Source organism: Salmo salar, chromosome 05 (genome assembly GCF_965601325.2).
Source record: "Salmo salar chromosome 05, fSalSal1, whole genome shotgun sequence".
In the NCBI taxonomy this organism is placed as follows: Eukaryota; Metazoa; Chordata; class Actinopteri; order Salmoniformes; family Salmonidae; genus Salmo; species Salmo salar.
In genome coordinates this window covers 46,025,442-46,053,384 of record NC_138295.1, presented here as the reverse complement: position 1 = coordinate 46,053,384, position 27,943 = coordinate 46,025,442, and the positions used below count along the sequence as shown (strand labels likewise).

Genomic DNA, 27,943 nt, shown 5'->3' with positions numbered 1-27,943 from the left:
CGGAAAGGGGAAAGGTTGTGGTCTTGCCTCAAAGTATCTGCATTCTCCACCAGTTGTGAATGACTCAGCTTGTCCAAAGCACCCTAACACAGGCGGGAGGCATGAAATGAACAGACCAGAGGCAGTGGTTGTGACTCCTTTTCTTTTGTAACGTTTACTAAACGGGTCTTCTTTTGCCGGCCAAAATAAATCAGGGAACGTCCAACACTGAAACACCAGAGTAACAAAACAAATCAACATAAACTAAGCCGTTGACCAAAATGCTGTGGCCAAAAAGGGAAAACAAAACAACAAACAGCTACTCCTGTCTTAGACTATCATCTACACAAAACAGGAGGCACGCTTCTCTCTACCTAAAGCCTGCCTAGGTTAACAGAGAGACAAGGTGCCCAGTCACAGAAGCTTTCTCTGAGGTAGGAAAAACCGACGTCCTCACAGATCCCCGTCTCTACTCCCAATCCTCCCCCACCTTCTCTCCTGGCACGCCTATTTAGAGGAAGACACAAAGCAATTAGTGGGCCCAGCTGTGTACTAATTGGCTTTACACTGAGTACTTATCCCCTGAGGAGGGTGCTGTTGTGTCGTCTTCCTCCGGCTGGTCACTGAACTCTCACAATACATCATACACAGCACTATTTACTGAACAACTTAATATCAAACACAAATTGTGAAGATTTACTATCATTTTAATGGTGATAATAAAATGATTAAAATGTTTCCATGTGACAAAAATATTTTTTTTACCTAAAAGACAATAGACTGTACAAGATTGTCAATACAAAGATTACCATATATCTGAACGGCACATATAAATATTTTTTACACTTATGTATTTGCTATATAGCTTACACTGTAACTATAAGACAAAATGTAATCCACTGATGAGTTGGTCTTTTTTTGGGATACAAAAATTACATAATGCTCAATTGTAGGAGAAGAAATTATCTTGCTTATGAAAATAAATTAAATACACTGTCTTAGTCTAGACAATTACTTAGGATTTACATTTTTAAGTCAATTCGACATGGGATATTCCATGGTCCTGGATTCCTCAAAAGAAAGCTGAAGGCAATACCTTAACTTTAACACTACTTCGATCAACATACTTGGAATAAGTGCATGGATTAATAATCTGGCAGTCCATTAGCTTTGACACATAAACCCTGGGATAAAACAAAAAACAAATGAACAATTCGGATTGAGGACACTTTTCACAGACAATGCAGCAATCTTGACATACTGTTATTTGGTTTTTGGCAAGCTTTCCGTCTCCCTTCCCAAAGCTTAAAAAGGGTGCCATTACATGAGCAGTCAAAGACATATTACACACTTTCATATAGTGGTCAGAGTTATGCACACACATCCAAAGGACAAGAGACAAAAAGAAAGATTGTCACCTGAGAATTCAAAAGGGTTCCCACAGCCACAAAGTCAACATTCTCTATAGTGAAAATTCATTTAAGCCAACATTTGTTTTTGGCCTTAATTTAAGGTTAGGCATAAGGTTAAGAGTGTGTTTATGGTTAAGGTTGTGGAATCAGGTACAGGTTTAAAATCACATTTTAATATGATAAATTGTAAGAATAGGCAGCCTGTATGACTTTGTGGCTGTGGTAAGTAGGGACGAGCATTCAATAATTGAATGAGTCTTTTGTGATTGGGTGCCCAGGAGGTCCGGGTCAGCCCAATTTAATTCACTCTCCATAATCCCATAGTGCCAGTGCCAGCCCATAGCCAAATGTTTAGCTAGTTAGCTAAAGTCAGTATATTCACAAGCTATCACAACATAGCTAGCTAAGGACACTGCACTAACTCGACAGCTAACACAGGCAGCTGTTTCATGTAAATGAATCCATTGTGATTTAATTATAATTTCAATACTAGCTACAGTGGTTAGTAAATTGGAAGAAGTATTCAGTGTTGTGTGCAATGCGTATGTGCAAGAGGTCTTCAAGGATCCACCTGTACCTAAATACCCAAGACCCGAGCGGGTCCGGATCCAGAATTCTAAATAATATCACTGGTCTGGGTCTGATCTGATATGATTGTCAAAGGCCTCCGGTATGTGTAATTTTAACTGACTTGTTCGGAAGAGCCTGTACAAATCCGATTGCGACTCTGTAGAGAGAGAGAGAAATGTTGATAATTTATGCTGTTTTTCACGAGAGTGGAGCGTGGCGCATGTAGCTTGTTGTTGTTGGCCAATCATAAGTCATCAAAGCGGCAATAGACTATTCAGTCGTAGAACCAGAAGTGTGTGGCACATTTAGGAGATATCTAATCAATGGAAGATGGAATAAAAATGACGGAATTAAAAGTTAAAGAAGAAGGTTAGGCTACAACAACCAAGAGCCAACGGGAAGGCTGCTACTTAATATTCTGAATGGAATTGTTGTTATTTGTAACTGTAGGAAGAGAAAGCACATGGCCGCAACCTCAATTAGCCTAGATGGCTAAAGTTAGCTAGCTTTTCCTGGTTTGATGCAGTCAAGACAACTACTACGTAATCATATTTGATGATAAATAACCTAGCTATGGAAGCTATTAGTCTACTATCACGTGAGTTGGCTTGGTTGGTTGCTGTCTCTCCCTCCATGCTCCACCACCTGCTAGAGTGGCACCTCTCTCTCCCCTCACGCTTTATTAGCTCCGGTTAATAAAGTAGCTTAAAAAATTACTTTTCTGCTGCTTTCCTTACTCGGATCGAACCGGGTCTGGCTCCGACCAGGTCTATTCGGAACGGGTCTCGTTGTCGTCGCGTCTGTTCGGAACGGGTCTTTAAATAAAAATGTATTTATATCGGGTCAGGGTGGGAAAGCCCCAGGTCCATTTCAGAACATTTTGGACCCGTGAAGACCTCTAGTCTGTGCACTTAGCTAGCTACCAGTCCATAGCCTACGTTGCATATGAAGTGTGACTGGCCCATGACCGTGGATGTACGGAGAAAATGCCCTCTTTTTTCCTTTTTGTTGTCACTCGTTGGATTCCCCACGTGGGGGTTCGTGCTCTCTGATTGGCTCAAAGTCAAGTCATTGGCCACTGAACAGTATTGCAATTCTACAAGTAGAAACGTCAGGTTCAACGCTATCGGCAGTCTATTGGTAGTAAGATTCTCTGTGTGTTTCACGCTTTAGGGACCTTTACCTCCAGTAAAGAAACCTTCATTAAAGGATTTCATACCATTTCCTACTACAGATAAATCATTTTCCATTCACGTACACATACAATAGACAAAATATATATTGTAATGCCTTGCAGGTCATTTTCCTTGACGATAACCATTTTGAGAAACAGAATACATTCGACCTTTGTTTACTCAATCACACTTTGTCTCTGCTGGTTGACCTGCTTCTGAGGTACTCAGGATGGCACATGAGGATTCTGATTCAATCCATCACCAAACCATAAAATCTGCAAACACATTACATCGCACCTTACTCCTTTTGCTACTCGCTGAGGTTGTGCATCTGACAAAAATCCAGAGCTAATGTACATGATCCTCTTAGCCCCTTCCAAATTCACTGCACATGAAAGCAGGCCAGAGAGGAGATGGGGTGTTGCAGGAAATGCTGCCATTTTCATACAGAGTAAAGACTCTTATATGAGACATAGCTAAATGTATACATTCACTCATTTCAGCCACTGTGAGTTTGCTCATATTGTTCTAGACTAGAGAAACAAATGTTGCTATTTCTCTGCAGAGTGGAGTTTAATGTGAAATGTCTGTATGAAATGTTACTCCATTCGGACTCACAATATTACATGTGGGATTCCTGAACGGCATTGCCATGTCCCTTGTTCTGTACCTCATGGAGGGTTCTATCCTGACTGGATCCATGTTCCCCTTGGCTTTGTTCAGTACAGAACAGTATGTAGCAGTTAGGGGGTTTGTGTGAAGCACCCGGGCTCAGACTGTTTGTCTGGGTCTGTAGGATCAAGGCAGGACTGGGCACGTGGAGGAGGCGAAGGTGTAGGTGGTGGGAGCCGACCCGACACTGCATTAATTAGGGCTTTTGTACATATGAGCATCCCTGTCGAGACAGTGGCAACTAACACTGGTAGTGAATGTGCTGGTGTTGGTGCACTTTGCCATCCACGTGTGAGTGGGTGTGTGTGTGAATGTCCGTGTAGATCTTTGGGTAGACTTTGGGGACCTCCAGGCCGTTGCATCCCTGGGCCAGAAGGAGCTGCTGCTGCTGGGTAATGTACTCCTCGTAGGTGAGAGAGCCTAGGCAGTCTTTGTCCCCGCTAGGTGGTGGGCAGGCTGGCACCCGGTGGGGCGGGCGCTGTGAGGCGTGGGTGGTAACTACCTTTCCAGAGGAGCAATGGTGTTTGGACTGGCAGAACCACAGCAGAACAGTACCCAGGATGAACACCACACCGGCTGGGATGCCAATGATCACAGGCCAGGGCAGGCTAGGGGAGATGGCTGTGGGGACGGGGATGTGGTGAGGCTTTGGGTCTGGAGTGGAGAGAAGAGGAAATTTGAGGAGTTATGAGAAGCCTGGTCAAATGTCACTATTAAAACTTGATGGAGAATACATACAGTAGAAAAGCACTTCAGTTGTGCATGAGGCCATGTTTTGTTTGGTTGTGGATGTAACAGGATATGACATGGTTGTAACAGAGTAATAATCTAACAGGGTAATGGTGTAGCAGGGTCTTATAGGTAAACTGGGTGTACCCAGAGTAATAATGTAACAGGGTAAGAGTGTAGCTATGGTAAAACAGGGTGTAAAAGGGTAAGAATGTAAGAGGGTAAGTGTGTAGCAGGGTGTTATGGTTCAACAGGATGTAACAGACTAAGAATGTAACAGAGTAAGGGTGTAGTAGGGTGCTATATAGTTGTAACAGAGTGTTATGATTAAACAGGGTGTAACTAGGTAAGGGTGTAGCAGGGTGTTCCACTCACCTGGCAGCACGGTGAGGAAGGCACTGCGGAAGCTGTAGCCCATAGTGTTGGCGCCCAGGCAGATGTACATGCCAGCATCCTCATCCTTGGCGCGGGTGATGAGCAGCTTGTTGAGGTAGGAGCCATCTGGCCTGGACCATACATCTCCCGTGGGCAGCACCACGAAGCGATGGTCGCCCACCTCGATGGTGGAGTTGTACTTGTTCTCGTTCCCTAGCTCCACCCGCTTCAGCCACTGAATCACCGGCTTGACGTCACTGCGTACCTTGCACTGGAACGAGGTGGTGCCACCATAGTCTACCGTGGTGTTCACTGGATGAGTTCCGGTCAGGATGGGCTTGGAGTTTGTCCGCTCTATGATGGAAAGACAAAGGAGATAGTTTTCATATTAACAGCAAAGTTATTGCCATGTTCAGTGCTTTCCTTTCATCTCTTTCTCCGCGCTGCGGCTAGAATAGGATGAGGTTGATGGAGAAAATGCCACATTTGACACGAGAAAGCACAAGCTGCATTCACTTCATCCTCACCGCTTCTGTGTTTGGTAGAAACATGTGTTTTTGAAGTCAGCACACAGCTGGGATATAATGAGGAGCAGATGGCGATAGAGAGAGGAAGCCTGAGACTCGCCACACCAAGCCAGCCCGGCTCTAACCCAACCTCACAGCTCAACACTCTAAATCAACCACTACCAACCTAAACCCAAACCCCATCCTCAATACTCATCTATAAACCAATCTGACCAGTGAACACTAGTTCATGCCCAACCTCCAAACTCAACACCCTGCATCAATACTCTACTTCAACCCTAGCTCAATGCTAATCCAACCATACCATTCAACATTGACCCAAGTCTATGAATCAACCAACAACTAATAAATCTATACTGAAAGTAAGTGACCAAACTTACGGATGACTTCCACTTTGTATGTGGCGTTGATCTCTCCAGCCCGGTTGGAAACGTGGCAGGTATACTTCCCGCTGTTCTCAGGGGTCAGGTTCTTCAGACTCAGAGTCCACTTCTTCTTACGGCCCTTGCCCACCTCCCCAGGGGTCAGCGGCTTGCTGTCCTTCACCCACACGATATCTGGACGAGGGTTCCCGCTAGCCATGCACTTCAGCCGTACTGAGCTGCCCACTGGCCTGGCTATCACGCGCTTCCTCATCTTGGCTGGCTGAGTGAAGCGTGGTCGGACTGCGATCAAAGAAAGGGTTGTTTACAATAAAGTGCGTTTACAATCAAAGAAATAGTGTTGTTGGGGAAAACATCACAGGAATGTTTTTACAAGTTTTATAATGGTATGCACATCAGACAGCTATTAAATACTGCAATGAATCACGCTGCATGACTTCGAAAATAATTAAGGTCTGTTTATTTGACAACTTTTCTAACACCCAACAGTATTTCTGGTGTGGTAGCACTACTCAGCATAATATAACCTGCCAAGGGGCACATTCACAAAACAAGTTTCACTCAGCTGTTCAACGCTTGTTGTATATAAACTGTGTTGAGATTGAGTCAATGGGAGAAAATAAATACAGTAGTGGACTCCAGTTTGATAAGACTGGTCTGGCCTTCTAGAGAGCTGAGAGCAGAGAGGGCCACAGCTCAGTGGGAGCACTTCACCACCACACTTCACAGTGCAAAAATACTCATGGCAGCCCGCCTTTGATCAGGGTAGAATACGGCTACATTCTGCAGCCACTGAGTCCAAGGGGGCAGCCAATGGAGAGAGAGAGAGAGAGAGAGGGGAGAGATGGAATGTTTCCCCAATCACACTTCACTTAAATAGCCTGCTCTCTGGCCTGTCAGAGGCAATTACCAAAGCAAACAGGACCCTGCTGTTGGGGTGAGTGGGGGGGTTATTTGTGTGTGTGTGTGTCAGAGAAGCACACACAGGGCAGAGTGGGGCCATGTGTGGCCAGATGCAAAACTCGACCTAACTAGAGTACGGGCCACTACATGCCCAGCAGTAAGACAATGCCCTGTTTCTAAATGAACTAGGGTCAGATGAAACAAGAGATAAAGGTCAGAGAGAGAGTGCTCAGTGTCTTACCAAATTTCCCTGACAGGTCAGTACTGTATTCTGCGTCTCCAGCTCCATCCCTCCCAGTGCTGGCGTCATCTACAGGCAGAGAGAGAGACAAGACAGACAAAGTTAGCTTAGCATTATGGTCAGTGGGAGAAAAAAACTCTGATTTATAACTCACTGTAACCTCCTTTACAGCTCTAGCTGTGACCCAATACGCTCTAATGGCTGTAGGAGTGGGATTAGGACAGAACCAGAATCCAGTGTCCAGTTACATGGGACACGATGCTGAAGACCCCAGATCATATCTCCTATCTCATCTCTGTGACTCATCCTGCTCAAAGCTTTGTACTGCCACCCCCAGTATCTCACTCCAGGAGATGGATTAACAATGAGTCAATGCCAAACAGATCTGCCATACTTCACGCCACAAAACCACTTCAAGATGTGGCCATATTCTCACAGAGCAATTCATCAGAGAAGCAAGAATCAGACATTACAACAGGTGGGACTGGGTAAACCAATAGAAACTTGTTTAAACAGATACATTACTTATCTATTGTCAGTGGCCATCTGTGCTAATATTGGACTGGCTGGCCTGCGCTGAAGATCTCAATCAAAAAGCGAGGCTTGTGAAAAGAGCGAGCCGAGAACTGTCTTGGACCACCTGCGAGCTCCACGTGCATTGATTTGAAGACAACGTCTTTGAATTCAGCTATTTGGACTGAGAATATATTTGAAATGCAAATAGAAGAACACGAAGAAAGTATTTTTATAGTGCTGGATGGTAATATCTGAATAAGTGGTAACATGAGTTGCTGTATGGTACTCTGGTTACACCACCCTCTCCCCCGCTCCTCCCTCCACCACATGACCGGCATGTTCAGAAGAGAGGAGAGCACCACTGATGATAGGGCATCTGACAGCTTCATTATCACTCAGTAATGCTCCTTACACTCTAGGCCCCTACAGTGGGCCCCTACACTCCCTCCCTCCACAGTACCCTTTCTTCAAGTCTGTCTAATGCACATTCAAACACTAAAGGCACTATGACAGGTTATTTTGATTACACTGTGCACTTACATCTGAGCACACACACAGAGAACATGTTGAAAATCATTCCTTCAAGTTCAGCTGTACTCAATAACAACACGCACCCTCGTTTGATCAGATCCCTACCCTCTAATCAAAAGCCACATTTCTTGCCTAGAAAAACATACAGTAATATAGCCTCCATGAAATAGCAATAGATTTCTTGATATTCATCCAAACATCACTCCATGCCTGCAGAAAATCAACCCCCCCTCACCCAGGCACCCGCCCATCAAAAACTCTCCCTGATTTATGGAAAGTCAAACAAAGACATGCAGTATGAGGGATGTCAGGTTTCTCAACAAAAAAAAAACTAATTTTCCCCTTTCTTCAGGCACAACAGTGTGCTGCATTTCACACATTTACTGTTTGGGTGCCCTGTGACAGGCCTGTTTGTGTAACCCCACAGTGTATTTGCTTTTATGTCTGCCAAGTAAAGAGGCTGGTAGCTCGAGAGGGCCAGGTGTTTGGTCAACAGAAATGTAAATCCCTGAGTCCGGTGTTGGTGTAGGGCTCTGTTTTCCAACAGGGTCATGTCCTTCTAGGATTTTAATTTAGAGACACTGGATCTCAGTCTGGACAGTCTAGTTTAGTAGCAAGAGGGTGGGTGGGTCAGTGTCTACTGCCCACTTCTATTCACTGGCAGGCAGTTGAGACCAGGCCAAGCCACCTCTTCACAGTTCAATTGTGGCTTGAGTGGTGAAGGGCTAAAAACTCTCAGAACCAGAGCGTTACCACAACATGTTTTAGATTGATGTACCAAGATCAGATAATAACCCATGGACACAAAGATGGTCGGACAAAAGCATTACACCCAACTAAACACAGACATTTAACCAAACTATGAAAATAGCACCTAGTCCCTGCAGGACCAAGGTTAACCCCCCCAGCTTCAAACTAATTAGATTTATCTCAAAGCCACACTAATTACTGTCATCTTTTCTGCCTTTTGAGCAGAAACTAGAGAGTGAAATCCGAGAGGGACTGTTATTCCAACTCAACACATTCAAAGCTCCTGAGGGTTGACAGTGTGCAGCACTAGCTACAGTATTCACCCCCAGCACTCTGATTTATACAACTCTAGAGCCTAGCTTATGGAAAAAATTACAGTTCGGTGCTGTTACACAGGTCTGTATTAACGGCTGGCTCTTAACGGAGGGGGAAATTTACGAGCCTTGGTCACAGCACAGACCTTAATGCATTACCCGACTACACGCATACAAAAGAATGAACAACACAGAAAGACCGAAAGATTAACAACCCGTTGAGGATATATACAGTCAAAATCGCACCAGATGCATCTTTGAAGTGTTAACATTTTCAAACTTCATTAAAAATTACTGATTCGGCGCTATTAAATGTTGACATTTCACAAAATGTCCTAGGTGTGTGAGTTTAAATCGCTTTTAATGGCCAAACTATGTATGCTTGGCTTGCATTTAATGACTCAATTCGCAGAGGCCCTCCACAACAGTGGGGGCTGCTGAGGGGAGGACGGCTCATAATAATGGCTGGAATGGAGTCAATGGAATGGTATCAAACACGCTTTGTTGATACAATTCCATTGACTCCATTCCAGCCATTATTATGAGCAGTCATCCCCTCAGCAGCCTCCACTGCTCCACAATTTTTTTTTTACCTTCCTTTTGTAGAGCGAGTGTCTTTAACCTGTTAGGGCTAGGGGGCAGTATTGACACGGCCGGATAAAAAACGTACCCGATTTAATCTGGTTACTACTCCTGCCCAGTAACTAGAATATGCATATAATTATTGGCTTTGGATAGAAATCACCCTAAAGTTTCTAAAACTGTTTGAATGGTGTCTGTGAGTATAACAGAACTCATATGGCAAACCTGAGAAGATTCCTTGCAGGAAGTGGCCTGTCTGACAAGTTGTGTTTCATCTTGGCTCTTTTTATTTAAGACTGAGGATCTTTGCTATAACGTGACACTTCCTACGGCTCCCATAGGCTCTCAGAGCCCGGGAAAAAGCTGAACGATATCGAGGCAGCCTCTGGCTGAAACACTTTATCGCGTTTGGCAAGTGGCCGATCAGAGTACTATGGGCTTAGGCGCGTGCCCGAGTCGACCCCATGCTTTATTTTCTTTCGTCTGTTTACCTAAACGCAGATTCCCGGTCGGAATATTATCGCTTTTTTATGAGAAAAATTGCATAAAAATTGATTTTAAACATGCTTTGAAGTACGGTAATGGAATATTTAGATTTTTTTTGTCACGAATTGCGCCATGCTCGTCACCCTTATTTACCCTTTGGATATTATTTTGAACGCACGAACAAAACCGCTATTTGGATATAACTATGGATTATTTTGAACCAAACCAACATTTGTTATTGAAGTAGAAGTCCTGGGAGTGCATTCTGATGAAGACAGCAAAGGTAATAACATTTTTCTTATAGTAAATTTGAATAACGCGCTACGGGATTACACTGGCTGTTGAGTAAGTTAACAACAGCCAGTGTAATCCAGTGGCGCGATTTTCAAATACCTTAAAAATCCTATTACTTCAATTTCTCAAACATATGACTATTTTACAGCTATTTAAAGACAAGACTCTCGTTAATCTAACCACACTGTCCGATTTCAAAAAGGCTTTACAACGAAAACAAAACATTAGATTATGTCAGCAGAGTACCCAGCCAGAAATAATCAGACACCCATTTTTCAAGCTAGCATATAATGTCACAAAAACCCAGAAGACAGCTAAATGCAGCACTAACCTTTGATGATCTTCATCAGATGACAACCCTAGGACATTATGTTATACAATACATGCATGTTTTGTTCAATCAAGTTCATATTTATATCAAAAAACAGCTTTTTACATTAGCATGTGACGTTCAGAACTAGCATACCCCCGCAAACTTCCGGGGAATTTACTAACAATTTACTAAATTACTCACGATAAACGTTCACAAAAAGCATAACAATTATTTTAAGAATTATAGATACAGACCTCCTCTATGCACTCGATATGTCCGATTTTAAAATAGCTTTTTGGTGAAAGCACATTTTGCAATATTCTAAGTACATAGCCCAGGCATCACGGGCTCGCTATTTAGACACCCGGCAAGTTTAGCACTCACCAAAATCAGATTTACTATTATAAAAGTTTGATTACCTTTTGTTGTCTTCGTCAGAATGCACACCCAGGACTGCTACTTCAATAACAAATGTTGGTTTGGTCCAAAATAATCCATCGTTATATCCGAATAGCGGCGTTTTGTTCGTGCGTTCCAGACACTATCCGAAATGGTAAAGAAGTGTCGCGCGCATGGCGCAATTCGTGACAATAAAATTCTAAATATTCCATTACCGTACTTCGAAGCGTGTCAACCGCTGTTTAAAATACATTTTTACGCCATTTTTCTCGTAGAAAAGCGATAATATTCCGACAGGGAATCTCCTTTTCGGCAAACAGAGGAAAAAATCACAAAGGCGGGGGCGGTCGGGTCACGCGCATAAGCCCAGAGTCCCTTGATCGGCCACTTGAGAAAGGCGATAATGTGTTTCAGCCTGGGGCTGGAATGACGACATTCTGTTTTTTCCCGGGCTCTGAGCGCCTATGGAAGACGTGGGAAGTGTCACGTTAGAGCAGAGATCCTTAGTAAAAGATAGAGATGGAAAAGAAGTTCAAGAAATGGTCAGACAGGCCACTTCCTGTAAAGGAATCTCTCAGGTTTTGACCTGCCATTTGAGTTCTGTTATACTCACAGACACCATTCAAACAGTTTTAGAAACTTTAGGGTGTTTTCTATCCATATGTAATAAGTATATGCATATTCTAGTTACTGGGTAGGAGTGGTAACCAGATTAAATCGGGTATGTTTTTTATCCAGCCGTGTCAATACTGCCCCCTAGCCCTAACGGGTTAACTACACACATGGCCTGAGTTCGAGGCTGGGGCCGACAGATAAACAAAATAAACAAAATGGAGTACCGTGATTAATGAACAGTCCAGCAGGCATCAGGTATGTAGCCAAGTGATCATAGGGTCCAGTGAACAGCAATAGATGAAACAGGGAAGCCGCTAGGTAGTTGTTACTATGCTAGCAAGCGGAGACGCAGCGTTCAAAAAGAAAGTTAGCAGGCCGGGGCTAGTAAAAGCGTCTTCACCAATGTCCGGCAAAGGCCGGTTGAGGGCACAACGGATGGAATTACGTTGGCAGAGCAGTCGTGATGGATCGGCGGGGCTCCGTGTCGACAAAGGGTCCATGCCAGTTGGCAAAAGAGGTATTGTAGCTGGAGTAATTTCATTTGCTAGCCGGGAGATGCGCCTGGCTCGAGGCAACTGGTGCTAGATTCGGGACAAGGGCGTTAGCCACTCGGTAGAAGCTAGCTAGCTGTGATGATCCGATGCAAAGGTCCAGAGCTTACGGCAAGAATCCGGTGATGTAGTGGATCCTAGTCGTGTTAGTGAAGAGTTCGGGAGGCATCAGCTGTGTAGCCGAGTGATCATAGGGTCCGCTGAGCAGGCTGGGAGATGGGCCTGGCTCAAAGCTAGCTTCGGGGCTGGGCCATTCGGTAGCAGCTAGCTAGCTGCGATGAACAGGAGTAATGGTTCAGGGCTTACGGCAGGAATCCGGTGTTGTAGTGGAGAAAAACCAGGCTAAAAGCGGCTGGTGTATGTGCTATAGGTAAAGGCTGCTAGCAGTGTCTAACAATGACTAAATACCAAGTAGCTGGTTAGCTTCTGATGGCTAGCTTCTGATGGAGGTTCTGGCTATAAGGTCTAAAAATAGCAGATCCGTATCGCATTGGGTGAGGCGGGTTGCCGGAAGGTATATTTAATAAAAAAATTGAAAAAGAGATTGAAATATATTGAAATATATACAAAGAAAGATGAAAAAACAAACATTTACCCGGGAGAACAACAAACAACCTCTACAATGCTACGCCATCTTGGATGTTGCCAGAATCTTTCCTTGATTCCTTGCATCATATCTCCTCGCCTCCTTTTCAATTGTATTGGAGTATGTAAGTTAAGAGCAGTAATACTGACATTAACATTTTTATATTTGGCTGCCAAATTTGCTCACACCACTAGGAAATGTAAATGTTGTTCATTATTTTGCTTTCCACATCATCCCAGAAATGGATCAGTGCTGTGCTCTTCTTTATATATATATATATATATATATATATATATATATATATATATATATATATATATATATATATACTGCTCAAAAAAAATAAAGGGAACACTTAAACAACACAATGTAACTCCAAGTCAATCACACTTCTGTGAAATCAAACTGTCCACTTAGGAAGCAACACTTATTGACAATACATTTCACATGCTGTTGTGCAAATGGAATAGACAACAGGTGGAAATTATAGGCAATTAGCAAGACACCCCCAAATAAAGGAGTGGTTCTGCAGGTGGTAACCATAGACAACTTCTCAGTTCCTATGCTTCCTGGCTGATGTTTTGGTCACTTTTGAATGCTGGCGGTGCTTTCACTCTAGTGGTTGCATGAGGCGGAGTCTACAACCCACACAAGTGGCTCAGGTAGTGCAGCTCATCCAGGATGGCACATCAATGCAAGCTGTGGCAAGAAGGTTTGCTGTGTCTGTCAGCGTAGCGTCCAGAGCATGGAGGCGCTACCAGGAGACAGGCCAGTACATCAGGAGACGTGGAGGAGGCCGTAGGAGGGCAACAACCCAGCAGCAGGACCGCTACCTCTGCTTTTGTGCAAGGAGGAGCACTGCCAGAGCCCAGCAAAATGACCTCCACAAATGTGCATGTGTCTGCTCAAACGGTCAGAAACAGACTCCATGAGGGTAGTATGAGGGCCCGACGTCCACAGGTGGGGGTTGTGCTTACAGCCCAACAACGTGCAGGACGTTTGGCATTTGCAAGAGAACACCAAGATTGGCAAATTCGCCACTGGCGCCCTGTGCTCTTCACAGATGAAAGCAGGTTCACACTGAGCACATGTGACAGACGTGACAGTCTGGAGACGCCATGGAGAACGTTCTGCTGCCTGCAACATCCTCCAGCATGACCGGTTTGGCGGTGGGTCCGTCATGGTGTGGGGTGGAATTTCTTTGGGGGGCCGCACAGCACTCCATGTGCTCGCCAGAGGTAGCCTGACTGCCATTAGGTACCGATATGAGATCCTCAGACCCCTTTTGAGACCATATGCTGGTGCGGTTGGCCCTGGGGTCCTCCTAATGCAAGACAATGCTAGACCTCATGTGGCTGGAGTGTGTCAGCAGTTCCTGCAAGAGGAAGGCATTGATGCTATGGACTGGCCCTTCCGTTCCCCAGACCTGAATCCAATTGAGCACATCTGGGACATCATGTCTCGCTCCATCCACCAACGCCACGTTGCACCACAGACTGTCCAGGAGTTGGCGGATGCTTTAGTCCAGGTCTGGGAGGAGATCCCTCAGGAGACCATCCGCCACCTCATCAGGAGCATGCCCAGGCATTGTAGGCAGGTCATACAGGCACGTGGAGGCCACACACACTACCGAGCCTCATTTTGACTTGTTTTAAGGACATTACATCAAAGTTGGATCAGCCTGTAGTGTGGTTTTCCACTTTAATTTTGAGTGTGACTCCAAATCCAGACCTCCATGGGTTGATAAATTGGATTTCCATTGATTCTTTTTGTGTGATTTTGTTGTCAGCACATTGAACTATGTAAAGATAAAAGTATTTAATAAGATTATTTAATTCATTCAGATTTAGGATGTGTTATTTTAGTGTTCCCTTTATTTTTTTGAGCAGTGTATATTTACAGTTGAAGTCAGAAGTTTACATACACCTTAGCCAAATACATTTAAACTCAGTTTTTCACAATTCCTGACATTTAATCCAAGTAAAAATCCACTGTCATAGGTCAGTTAGGATCACCACTTTATTTTAAGAATGTGAAATGTCAGAATAATACTAGAGAGAATTATTTCTTTCAACTTTTATTTCTTTCATCACATTCCCAGTGGGTCAGAAGTTTACATACAGTGCTGTAAAAAAGTATTTGCCCCCTTCCTGATTTCTTATTTATTTGCACATTTGTCACACTTAAATGTTTCAGATCATCAAACAAATGTAAATATTACACAAAGATAATCCAAGTAAACACAAAATGCAGATAATTGTATTTATTAAGGGAAAAAAGCTATCCGAACCTTCATGGCCCTATGTGACAAATTAATTGGAGCATCAGCATTTGTGGGTTTGATTACAGGCTCAAAATGTCCAGAAACAAATAACTTCCTTCTGCAACTCATCTGTCTATTCTTGTTCTGAGAAATGAAGGCTATTCCATGCAAGAAATTGCCAAGAAACTGAAGATCTCGTACAACGCTGTGTTCGACTCCCTTCACTTTACAGCGCAAACTGGTCTAACCAGAATAGAAAGAGGAGTGGGAGGCCCCAGCGCACAACTGAGCAAGAGGACATGTACATTAGATTGTCTAGTTTGAGAAACAGACGCCTCACAAGTCATCAACTGGCAGCTTCATTAAATAGTACCCGCAAAACACCAGTCTCAGAGGCGCCTCTTCACTGTTGACGTCGAGACTGGTGTTATTTACCCTTTTTTCTCCCCAATTTCGTGATATTCAATTGGTAGTTACAGTCTTGTCCCATCGCTGCAACTCCTGTACGGACTCAGGAGAGGCGAAGGTCGAGAGCCATGCGTCCTCCGAAACACGACCCTGCCAGGCCGCACTGCTTCTTGGCACACTGGCCGCATAACCCGGAAGCCGGACATCCCGGCAGGCCAAAACCTCCCCTATCCCGGACGACGCTTGACCAATTGTACGTCGCCTCATTGGTTTCCCGGTAGCGACACAGAAAGAGAGTTTGCCATTATTATGAATTTATGCTGTGGTAACTAGTGACGACCATGTACGCAAACTCCAGCTGATTCTTCATTTCCTTATAGCCTCTGCCGAGTCCCTAACAACCGGATATTCTGGATTTCAAGGGAAATGGTAAAAGTGCCTTTGAGGCAACGTCCGCTTTTGGACATTAACAATGTGACACTCCATCTAGCTTTTTCAAAAGGCTAGCTTTTTCAAACAGAAATTTGCATCCTGTAGCTCTAACTCCAAAAAGTTTTGGGACACTGTAAAGTGTCCATGGAGAATAAGAGCACCTCCTCCCAGCTGCCCACTGCACTGAGGCTAGGTAACAGTGTCACCACCGATAAATCCACAATAAACGAGAATTTCAAGAAGCATTGCTCTACGGCTGGCCATGCTTTCCTCCTGGCATCCCCAACCCCGGCCAACAGCTCAGCACCCCCCGCAGCTACTTGCCAAAGCCTCCCAGCTTCTCCTTCACCCAAATCCAGATAGCAGATGTTCCGAAAGAGTTGCAAAACCTGGACCCATACAAATCAGCTGGGCTCGACAATCTGGACCCTCTCTTTCTAAAATTATCCGCCGCCATTGTTGCAAACCCTATTACCAATCTGTTCAACCTGCTTTCACCGAAAAGCTATTTTAAAATCGGACACCGCGATTGCATAAAGGAGTTCTGTATCTATAATTCTTAAAATAATTGTTATGTTTTTTGTGAACGTTTATCGTGAGTAATTTAGTAAATTCACCGGAAGTGTTCGGTGGGAATGCTAGTTCTGAACGTCACATGCTAATGTAAAAAGCTGGTTTTTGATATAAATATGAACTTGATTGAACAAAACATGCATGTATTGTATAACATAATGTCCTAGGAGTGTCATCTGATGAAGCTCATCAAAGGTTAGTGCTGCATTTAGCTGTGGTTTTGGTTTTTGTGACATTATATGCTAGCTTGAAAAATGGGTGTCTGATTATTTCTGGCTGGGTTCTCTCCTGACATAGTCTAATGTTTTGCTTTCGTTGTAAAGCCTTTCTGAAATCGGACAGTGTGGTTAGATAAAGGAGAGTCTTGTCTTTAAAATGGTGTAAAATAGTCATATGTTTGAAAAATTGAAGTTTTCGGATTTTCGAGGAGTTTGTATATCGCGCCACGCCCTATCATTGGATATTGGAGTGGTGTTCCGCTAGCGGAACGTCTAGATGTAAGAGGTTATTAACTAACCTCCAAACGAGCTTCAATGCCATACAACACTCCTTCCGTGGCCTCCAACTGCTCTTAAACGCTAATAAAACCAAATGCATGCTGTTCAACCATTCGCTGTCCACAACCGCCTGCCGGACTAGCATCACTACTCTGGACGGTTCTGACTTAGAATATGTGGACAACTACAAATACTTAGGTGTCTGGTTAGACTGTAAACTCTCTTTCCAAACTTATATTAAACATCTCAAATCTAAAATTAAATCTAGAATCGGCTTCCTATTTCGCAAAAAAAACTCCTTCACTCATGCCGCCAAACATACCCTCGTAAAACTGACTATCCTACCGATCCTCGACTTCGGCAATGTCATTTACAAAATAGCTTCCAATACTCTACTCGGCAAACTGGATGCCGTCTATCACAGTGCCATTCGTTTTGTCACCAAAGCCACCCACCACTGCAACCTGTATGCTCTTGTCGGCTGGCCCTCGCTACATATTCGTCGCCAGACCCACTGGCTCCAGGTCATCTATAAGTCTCTGCTAGGTAAAGCTCCGCCTTATCTCAGCTCACTGGTCACCATAACAACACCCACCCGTAGCAGCAGGTATATCTCACTGGTCATCCCGAAAGCCAACACTTCCTTTGGCCGCCTTTCCTTCCAGTTCTCTGCTGCCAATGACTGGAACGAATTGCAAATATCGCTGAAGCTGGAGACTTATATTTCCCTCACTAATTTTAAACATCAGCTATATGAGCAGCTTACCGATCGCTGCAGATGTACACAGCACATCTGTAAATAGGCCACCCAATCTACCTTCCTCATCCCCATATTGTTTTATTTACTTTTCTGCTCTTTTGCACACAAGTATTTCTACTTGCACATCACCATCTGCTCATCTATCACTCCAGTGTAAATTTGCTAAATTGTAATAACTTCGCTACTTTGGCTTATTTACTGCCTTACCTCCTCACACCATTTGCACACACTGTATATAGACTTTTTTTCTCTATTGTGTTATTGACTGTACGCTTGTTTATTCCATGTGTAACTCTGTTGTTGTTTGTGTCGCACTGCTTTGCTTTATCTTGGCCAGGTCGCAGTTGTAAATGAGAACTTGTTCTCAACTAGCTTACCTGGTTAAATAAAGAAATTGTTAACTCCTCATCCACATTTACTGGATTGGTTGAACAGTGCAAAAGATAACCGTTTTCTTCTCGTCAAGATCAGTATGTAGGGGATCTAGCTTCAGGGGTTTCTTTTACACCTGCTAGGTTCATTTAGTTTTTATGCGTGACAAACCTCGTCAAAATCTGATAAGAAGGGTTTGTCTTGAGGCAATAGAGCCGATGCCATAGAGCCAATGATAAGAAAGTAGGGGCGAAAACACGACAGCTACTTCATAACGAACCAAGATGGCACCGTTTTTTTATTGTTTATTTTTACTTTATTTTCCCGAAATGTATCCACTACTATTTCTTACCACCGACAAGAACTTTTACTTTCCCCAATTCTGGATTCAACTTGGACTCATCTGCCCTGGGCTCTCTCTGTAATTCCGGCCCAATTTTCAGGTTAGCCAAGAGGAAATGCCGGCGTTACAGAGGCAAGAGGGGATGGATCCTGGCAATATTAAGATGAAGGGAAAACCGGCCACCTCTTCCCTCCAGTCTACTGGCCAATGTAGTCACTCGATAATAAGATGGATGACCGCAGATCGTGGATTTGCTACCAACGGGACTCTCAAAAATGCAATATTCTAAGGTTTTCTGGGTTGCCTCTATATCAACTCCAACTGGTGTGCTAACTTCAGCGCGGTGGAAGTGTTGACCCAGTGTTCACCCATCTTGGAATACCTCCTGAGGGAGTTTCAGCTGTTAACGTGATTGTTGTATACATTCCACCCCTGGATAAGAAAAACTGTACAGTCGTCGCCAAAAGTTTTGAGAATGACACAAATATTAATTTTCACAAAGTCTGCTGCCTCAGTTTCTATGATGGCAATTTGCATATACTCCAGAATGTTCTGAAGAATGATCGATGAATTGCAATTAATTGCAAAGTCCCTCTCTGCCATGCAAATGAACTGAACCCCCCAAAAACATTTCCACTGCATTTCAGCCCTGACACAAAAGGACCAGCTAACATCATGTCAGTGGTTCTCTCGTTAACACAGCTGTGAGTGTTGACGAGGACAAGGCTGGAGATCACTCTGTCATGCTGACTGAGTTCGAATAACAGACTGGAAACTTCAAAAGGAGGGTGGTGCTTGGAATCATTGTTCTTCCTTTGTCGACCATGGTTACCTGCAAGGAAACACGTGCCGTCATCATTGCTTTGCACAAAAAGGGCTTCACAGGCAAGGATATTGCTGCCAGTAAGATTGCACATAAATCAGCCATTTATCGGATCATCAAGAACTTCAAGGAGAGTGGTTAAATTGTTGTGAAGGCTTCAGGGCGCCCAAGAAAGTCCAGCAAGCGCCAGGACCGTCACCTAAAGTTGATTCAGCTGCGAGATCGGGGCACCACCAGTACAGAGCTTGCTCAGGAATGGCAGCAGGCAGGTGTGAGTGCACCTGCATGCACAGTGAGGCGAAGACCTTTGGAGGATGGCCTGGTGTCAAGAAGGGCAGCAAAGAAGCCACTTCTCTCCAGGAAAACATCAGGGCCAGACTGATATTCTGCAAAAGTTACATGGATTGGACTGCTGAGGACTGGGGTAAAGTCATTTTCTCTGATGAATCCCCTTTCCGATTATTTGGGGCATCCGGAAAAACGCTTGTCCGGAGAAGACAAGGTGAGCGCTACCATCAGTCCTGTGTCATGCCAACAGTAAAGCATCCTGAGACCATTCATGTGTGGGGTTGCTTCTCAGCCAAGGGAGTGGGCTCACTCACAATTTTGCCTAAGAACACAGCCATGAATAAAGAATGGTACCAACACATCCTCCGAGAGCAACATCTCCCAACCATCCAGGAACAGTTTGGTGAGGAACAATGCCTTTTCCAGCATGATGGAGCACCTTGCCATAAGGCAAAAGTGATAACTAAGTAGCTCGGGGAACAAAACATCGATATTTAGGGTCCATGGCCAGGAAACTCCCCAGACCTTAATCCCATTGAGAATTTGTGGTCAATCCTCAAGAGGCGGGTGGACAAACAAAAACCTACAAATTCTGACCAACTCCAAGTATTGATTATGCAAGAATGGGCTGCCGTCAGTCAGGATGTGGCCCAGAAGTTAATTGACAGCATGCCAGGGCGGATTGCAGAGGTCTTGAAAAAGAAGGGTCAACACTGCAAATATTGACTCTTTGCATCAACTTCATGTAATTGTCAATAAAAGCCATTGACACGCTTGTAATTATACTTCAGTATTCCATAGTAACATCTGACAAAAATATCTAAAGACATTGAAGCAGCAAACTTTGTGAAAATTCATATTTGTGTCATTCTCAAAACTTTTGGCCATGACTTTACAAGGCTATAAACAAGCAAGAAAACCTACATTCAGAGGCTGATGTTCTGCTTGCCAGAAATTCTGGGTCACTAAGACACATGATGCCCAACTTCCATCAACACGTCTCCAACGCCACTAGGGACGATATAGTCGTAGACCACTGTTATTCTACCCACAAGCAAGCATACAAGGCCCTCCATCGTCCGTCATTCTGCAAATCAGATCATCACTCCATACTCCTGCTTCCTGTTTACAAGCAGAAATTCAAACAGGAAGTACCCATGACTTGCTCTGTTTGAGAAATGGTTACCAGAATCAGAGATTATACTACAGGACTGCTTTGCTAGCGCTGATTGGAATATGTTTCGAGACTCCACCGATAACATTGACGACCTAACCACCTCCGTCACCGGCTTCATTAGAAAATGTATAGGCAACATTGTCCCCACAGTGAGGGTTCGCTGCTTCCCCAATCAAAAGCCCTGGATTAGCACTGAGGTTGACGCTAAACTAAAGGACAGGGCTATCGCACACAGAGCTATCGTGGACAAACAACCCTGAGGCTACGGCCGAGGACAGGAATAAGTACAAGAAGTCATGCTATGACCTCCGCAGAGTCATCAAATAAAAAAATATAGCAATAAATTCTAGTCATACCACACAGGCTCCGACGTCCACCATATGTGGCAGGGGCTACAGTCCATTACAGATTACAAAGGAAGACCCAACCGTGATCTGCCCAACGCTGCCTCTCTACCAGACGAACTTAACCTGTTAGGGCTAGGGGGCAGTATTTACACCGCCGGATAAAAAACGTACCTGATTTAATCTGGTTACCACTCCTACCCAGTAACTAGAATATGCATATACTTATTACATATGGATAGAAAACACCCTAAAGTTTCTAAAACTGTTTGAATGGTGTCTGTGAGTATAACAGAACTCATTTGGCAGGCAAAAAACTGAGAAGGTTTCATGCAGGAAGTGGCCTGTCTGACAAGGTGTCGTTCTTCTTGTCTCTGTTTATTGAAGAGTGAGGATCTTAGCTGTCCCGTGACACTTCCTACGGCTGCCATAGGGTCTCAGAAGGCGGTAAAAAGCTGAATCGTGGCTTTGCAGGCTCTGGCTGAAAAAAAGTAGCGCGTTTGGGTAGTGGCTGGTTACAGTACTGTGAGACTCAGGCTCGTGCCCGCGTCAACCGAAAGCTTTGTTTACTTTCCTCTGTTTAGCTAAATGGACATTCCCGGTCGGAATATTATCGCTTTTTTACGAGAAAAATTGCATAAAAATGGATTTTAAACAGCGGTTGACATGCTTCGAAGTACGGTAATGGAATATTTAGATTTTTTTTGTCACGAATTGCGCCATGCGCGCGACCCTGATTTACCATTTCAGATAGTGTCTGGGACGCACGAACAAAACGCCACTATTCGGATATAACGATGGATTATTTTGGACCAAACCAACATTTGTTATTGAAGTAGCAGTCCTGGGAGTGCATTCTGACGAAGACAACAAAAGGTAATCAAAGTTTTATAATAGTAAATCTGATATTGGTGAGTGCTAAACTTGCCGGGTGTCTAAATAGCTAGCCCGTGATGCCTGGGCTATGTACTTAGAATATTGCAAAATGTGCTTTCACCAAAAAGCTATTTTAAAATCGGACATATCGAGTGCATAGAGGAGTTCTGTATCTATAATTCTTAAAATAATTGTTATGCTTTTTGTGAACGTTTATCATGAGTAATTTAGTAAATTGTTAGCGAATTCCCCGGAAGTTTGCGGGGAATTTGCTAGTTCTGAACGTCACATGCTAATGTAAAAAGCTGTTTTTTGATATAAATATGAACTTGATTGAACAAAACATGCATGTATTGTATAACATAATGTCCTAGGGTTGTCATCTGATGAAGATCATCAAAGGTTAGTGCTGCATTTAGCTGTCTTCTGGGTTTTTGTGACATTATATGCTAGCTTGAAAAATGGGTGTCTGATTATTTCTGGCTTGGTACTCTGCTGACATAATCGAATGTTTTGCTTTCGTTGTAAAGCCTTTTTGAAATCGGACAGTGTGGTTAGATTAACGAGAGTCTTGTCTTTAAATAGCTGTAAAATAGTCATATGTTTGAGAAATTGAAGTAATAGCATTTCAAACGTTTTGAAAATCGCGCCACAGGATTCAACTGGCTCTTACGTAGGTGGGACGAATTCGTCCCGCCTAGCCCAGAGAGGTTAATGCATTTTATGCACGCTTTGACAACAACAACATCGTGCCGGGTGTGAGGGAAAAAGGTCTTTAATCAGGTCAACACCCGCAAGGTCGCCCCAACAGATCCATAGATGATGCAATCTCGATTGCTCTCCACACTGCCTAGATAGATAAGAAGAATACCTATGTAACAATGCTGTTCATTGACTACAGCTCAGTGTTCAACACCATTGTCCCCTCCAAGCACGTCACCAAGCTTAGGACTGTGGGTCTGAGCACCTCCCTCTGCGACTGGATCCTGGACTTCCTGACAGGCTGACCCCAGGTGATGAGGGTAGACAACATCACCTCCACCACTCTGACCCTCAACACAGGGATGTGTGCTTAGTCCCCTCCTATACTCCCTATACTCCCTGTTCACCCACGACTGCGTGGCCACACACAACTCCAACACCATCATCAAGTTTGCTGATGACACGACGATGGTAGGCCTGACCACCGGCGATGATGAGTCAGCCTACAGGGTAGTCGTCAGTGACTTGGCAGTGTGGTGCCAGAACAACTTCTCCCAAAACATCAGTAAGATCAAGGAGCTGATCATGGACTACAGGAAACCGGGGAGCGAGCACGAATCGATCCACATCGACGGTGCCAAAGTGGAGCAGGTCGAGAGCTTCTAATGTCCTAGTTCCTCGGTGTCCAAATCACTTAAGACTTACAGTAAAATGGTCCAAACACATGCGACAGCGCTTCTTCCCCCTCAGGAAGTTGAAAAGGTTTGGCATGGGCCCTCAAATCCTCAAACAGTTCTACAGCTGTAGCATTGAGAGCATTATGACTGGCTGCATCACTGCCTGGTATGGCAATAGCACCGAATTCGTCCCAACAGCCACTTGAAGCCTGTGGCGTGATTTTCAAAACCTTAAAAATCCTATTACTTCAATTTCTCAAACATATGACTATTTTACAGCTATTTAAAGACAAGACTCTCGTTAATCTAACCACACTGTCCGATTTCAAAAAGGCTTTACATCGAAAGCAAAACATTAGATTATGTCAGCAGAGTACCAAGCCAGAAATAATCAGACACCCATTTTTCAAGCCAGCATATAATGTCACCAAAACCCAGAAGACAGCTAAATGCAGCACTAACCTTTGATGATCTTCATCAGATGACAACCCTAGGACATTATGTTATACAATGTTTCAGCCTGGGGCTGGAATGACGACATTCTGTTTTTTCCCGGGCTCTGAGAGCCTATGGAAGACGTGGGAAGTGTCACGTTAGAGCAGAGATCCTTAGTAAAAGATAGAGATGGAAAAGAAGTTCAAGAAATGGTCAGACAGACCACTTCCTGTAAAGGAATCTCTCAGGTTTTGACCTGCCATTTGAGTTCTGTTATACTCACAGACACCATTCAAACATTTTTTAGAAACTTTAGGGTGTTTTCTATCCATATGTAATAAGTATATGCATATTCTAGTTACTGGGTAGGAGTGGTAACCAGATTAAATCGGGTATGTTTTTTATCCAGCCGTGTCAATACTGCCCCCTAGCCCTAACAGGTTAAATTACGGGCCTAGTTGGTTTAGCCACAGTAAAAGACAGCAACATTCCCGCTAGCCATGATTGGCTGACATAATGAGTGTGCTGGACATGCCGAGAGATGAGCTCGGATTGGTCTGCTGTGTAGCACGCTTCTGTCTATTTGAGCTGGTCAGCATGTGTAGGTAATCCTGTCTAATGCTGCTTTTTAAAAAAGATATCCTGTAGTAGAACTGCATAAGTGGTGCTCTCCACTTTCTGGAGGACCGAGTTTTGAAATCAGTGGAATTGAAGTATGATAGCTAAGGATATGGAGAAACAACTGTCTCCGGATTACATCTTTAGGGCAACGATGGCATCCGTAACAGGCAGAAGCGTCCATTCCAGTCCAAGTCAAGCTAGCAAAATTATCAGATATTACATGTTTGAAATTGTATTTTATAATGTTTTTATAATTTTTTTTACCCCTTTTTCGTGGTATCCAATTGGTAGTTACAATCTTGTCTCATCGCTGCAACTCCCGTACGGACTCGGGAGCGGCAAAGGTCAAGAGTCATGCGTCCTCCGAAACACAACTCAACCAAGCCGCACTGCTTCTTGACACAATGCCCACTTAACCCGGAAGCCAGCCGCACCAATGTGTTGGAAGAAACACCGTACACCTGGCAACTGTGTCAGTGTGCACTGCGCCCGGCCCACCACAGGAGTCGCTAGCGTGATGGGACAAGGACATCCCTGCTGCCCAAACCCTCCCCTAACCCGGACAATGCTGGACCAATTGTGCGCCGCCCCATGGGTCTCCCAGTCACGGCCGGCTACGACAGAGCCTGGACTCAAACCCAGAATCTCTAGTGGCACATCTAGCACTGCGATGCAGTGCCTTAGAACACTGCGCCACTCCGGAGACGTTTCTAATTTTGTCAGAAAGTCGTTTTCATATCAAGTTAAAGTGTACTGTTAGCTAGCTAGCTAGATAATGTTAGCTGGCTGGCTCGCTAGCTAACATCACATGTATGATCTGTGTAGTAATATTATTCGTATCTCAGAGCCATTTGCTTTGCTAGTTATCGTCTAATGTTAGCTAGCTAACATTGAACGTGGTTGGTTAACTACCTGCAGATTCATGCAGGGTAGTAACGTCATGAGTTGGGATTATGGTTCAGTGTTTAGCTAGCTAGCTACACGTCTTAACAAAAGGCTCCACTATGCAAGTAACCATTTCAATAGAATGTCACTGCGACAACTGTTGATAGACGGAGCTGGTAAATTCGTTCTGGACATCAACTCCGATTTCAGAGCACTCTCCTCTGAGTGTGCTAGAGCACAGAATAACTGACGATTTTACGAATGCTCAACACCCATTGAACATGGCCGGTGTCAGTAAATGTTGTCAAAAAAGTGTAAATTGTTGCCAGCAGCACAGTTGCAGTCACCAACGCTCTGGATGACATAAAAACAGCCTAACCATCTCTGCTAGGGTGGGTAAAATGGTCAGTGAGCTGCTCTTTCATTTGTGTCTGGAAGTAGCTAGCAAGCTAGCCAACATTAGCCAGTTAGCTTGGGTTCTTGACTGCTGTTGTTTTAGGACAAAACGCTTGGATCAACCCTTAAACAGATGGGTGGGGCTAAAACTTAAGAGGGTGTGAACGATGCCGAATGGGTGTAAATGAAGAAGAGCTGTGAGTATAACAGAACTCATTTGGCAGGCAAAACCCTGAGACATTTTCTGACAGGAAGTGGATACCTGATGTGTTGTATTACCTTTAAACCTATCCCATTGAAAAACACAGGGGCTGAGGAATATTTTGGCACTTCCTATTGCTTCCACTAGATGTCACCAGCCTTTACAAAGTGTATTGAGTCTTCTGGAGGGAGATCTGACCGAACAAGAGCCATGGAACGATGATGGCCCATTAGACACCTGGCGCGCGAGTTCATATTGGGTACCCTCATTCCAATACGTTATAAAAGAGTATGCATTCGTCCACCTTGAATATTATTCATGTTCTGGTTAAAAAAGGCCCTAATGATTTATGCTATACAACGTTTGACATGTTTGAACGAACGTAAATATATTTTTTCCCCTCGTTCATGACGAGAAGTCCGGCTGGCTTAGATCATGTGCTAACAAGACGGAGATTTTTGGACATAAATGATGAGCTTTTTTGAACAAAACTACATTCGTTATGGACCTGTGATACCTGGAAGTGACATCTGATGAAGAGAATCAAAGGTAATGGATTATTTACATAGTATTTTCGATTTTAGATCTCCCTAACATGACGTCTAGTCTGTATCGCAACGCGTATTTTTCTGGGCGCAGTGCTCAGATTATTGCAAAGTGTGATTTCCCAGTAAGGTTATTTTTAAATCTGGCAAGTTGATTGCGTTCAAGAGATGTAAATCTATAATTCTTTAAATGACAATATAATATTTTACCAATGTTTTCTAATTTTAATTATTTAATTTGTGACGCTGACTTGACTGCCGGTTATTGGAGGGAAACGATTTCCTCAACATCAATGACATAGTAAAACGCTGTTTTTGGATATAAATATGAACTTGATAGAACTAAAAATGCATGCATTGTTTAACATAATGTCCTAGGAGTGTCATCTGATGGAGATTGTAAAAGGTTAGTGCATCATTTTAGCTGGTTTTATGGTTTTGGTGACCCTGTCTTTGAATTGACAAAACATTACACACAACTCTTGTAAATGTACTGTCCTAACATACTCTAAATTTATGCTTTCGCCGTAAAACCTTTTTGAAATCGTAAAACGTGGTTAGATTAAGGAGATGTTTATCTTTCAAATGGTGTAAAATAGATGTATGTTTGAAAAATTTGAATTTTGACATTTATTTGGATTCAAATTTGCCGCTCTTGAAATGCACCTGCTGTTGATGGAGTGCACCACGGGTGGCACGCTAGCGTCCCACCTAGCCCATAGAGGTTAACTTTTTCTAACTAAAATACATTTGTTGTGGACCTGGGATCCCTGGAAGTGCCTTCTGATGAAGATAATCAAAGGTAAGGGATTATTGACAATAGTATACAAGAGTAGATTTGATATGCGATTGTTCCAAGATGGCGCTGACCTGTAACGGTAGCCTATTTTTCTGAGTATCGCATCCCCTTTTATCGCAAAGTGTGATTACCCAGTAAAGTTATTTTTAAATCTGGCATTACAGGTGCTTTCAAGAGATATTCATCTATAAATCTTAGAATGACAATATTACATTTTAAAAATGTTTTCGAATAGTAATTTAGTAAATTATAGAGCTGTTTCACCGGATGCATTTGAGGGAAAATAGTTAGTCAACGTCACGCGCCGATGTAAAATACTGTTTTTATATATAAATATGAACTTTATCGAACAAAAGAATGCATGTATTGTGTAACATGATGTCCTAGGAGTGTCATCTGATGAAGAGTCATCTGATGAAGATTGTCAAAGGTTAGTGCTGCATTTAGCTGTTTTTTGGTTATTTGTGATGCATGTGGTTGGTCGGAAAATGGCTATGTGGCTACTTTTACGATATACTCCTCTAACATAATCTAATGTTTTGCTTTTGCTGTAAAACCTTTTTGAAATCGGACAACGTGGTTCGATTCAGGAGAGGTGTATCTTTAAAACGATATAACATAG

At 43.5% G+C, this 27,943-nt stretch overlaps 1 protein-coding gene across 2 annotated transcripts in view; it reads right to left on the bottom strand.

Moving 5' to 3' along the window:
- Nucleotides 1–665: 665 nt before the first annotated feature.
- LOC106604972 (fibroblast growth factor receptor-like 1) overlaps nt 666–27,943 on the bottom strand; it is a 110,638-nt gene continuing 83,360 nt past the window's right edge. For both annotated transcript variants that reach the window (XM_045718267.2, XM_045718268.2), the window contains 4 exons: nt 6,967–7,035; nt 5,820–6,104; nt 4,913–5,266; nt 666–4,462 (listed from right to left, as the gene is read on the bottom strand). In XM_045718267.2, coding sequence (XP_045574223.1) covers nt 4,050–4,462; nt 4,913–5,266; nt 5,820–6,104; nt 6,967–7,035 — 1,121 coding nt within the window. In that variant the 3' untranslated portion in view covers nt 666–4,049. The remainder of the gene's footprint in view (nt 4,463–4,912; nt 5,267–5,819; nt 6,105–6,966; nt 7,036–27,943) is intronic.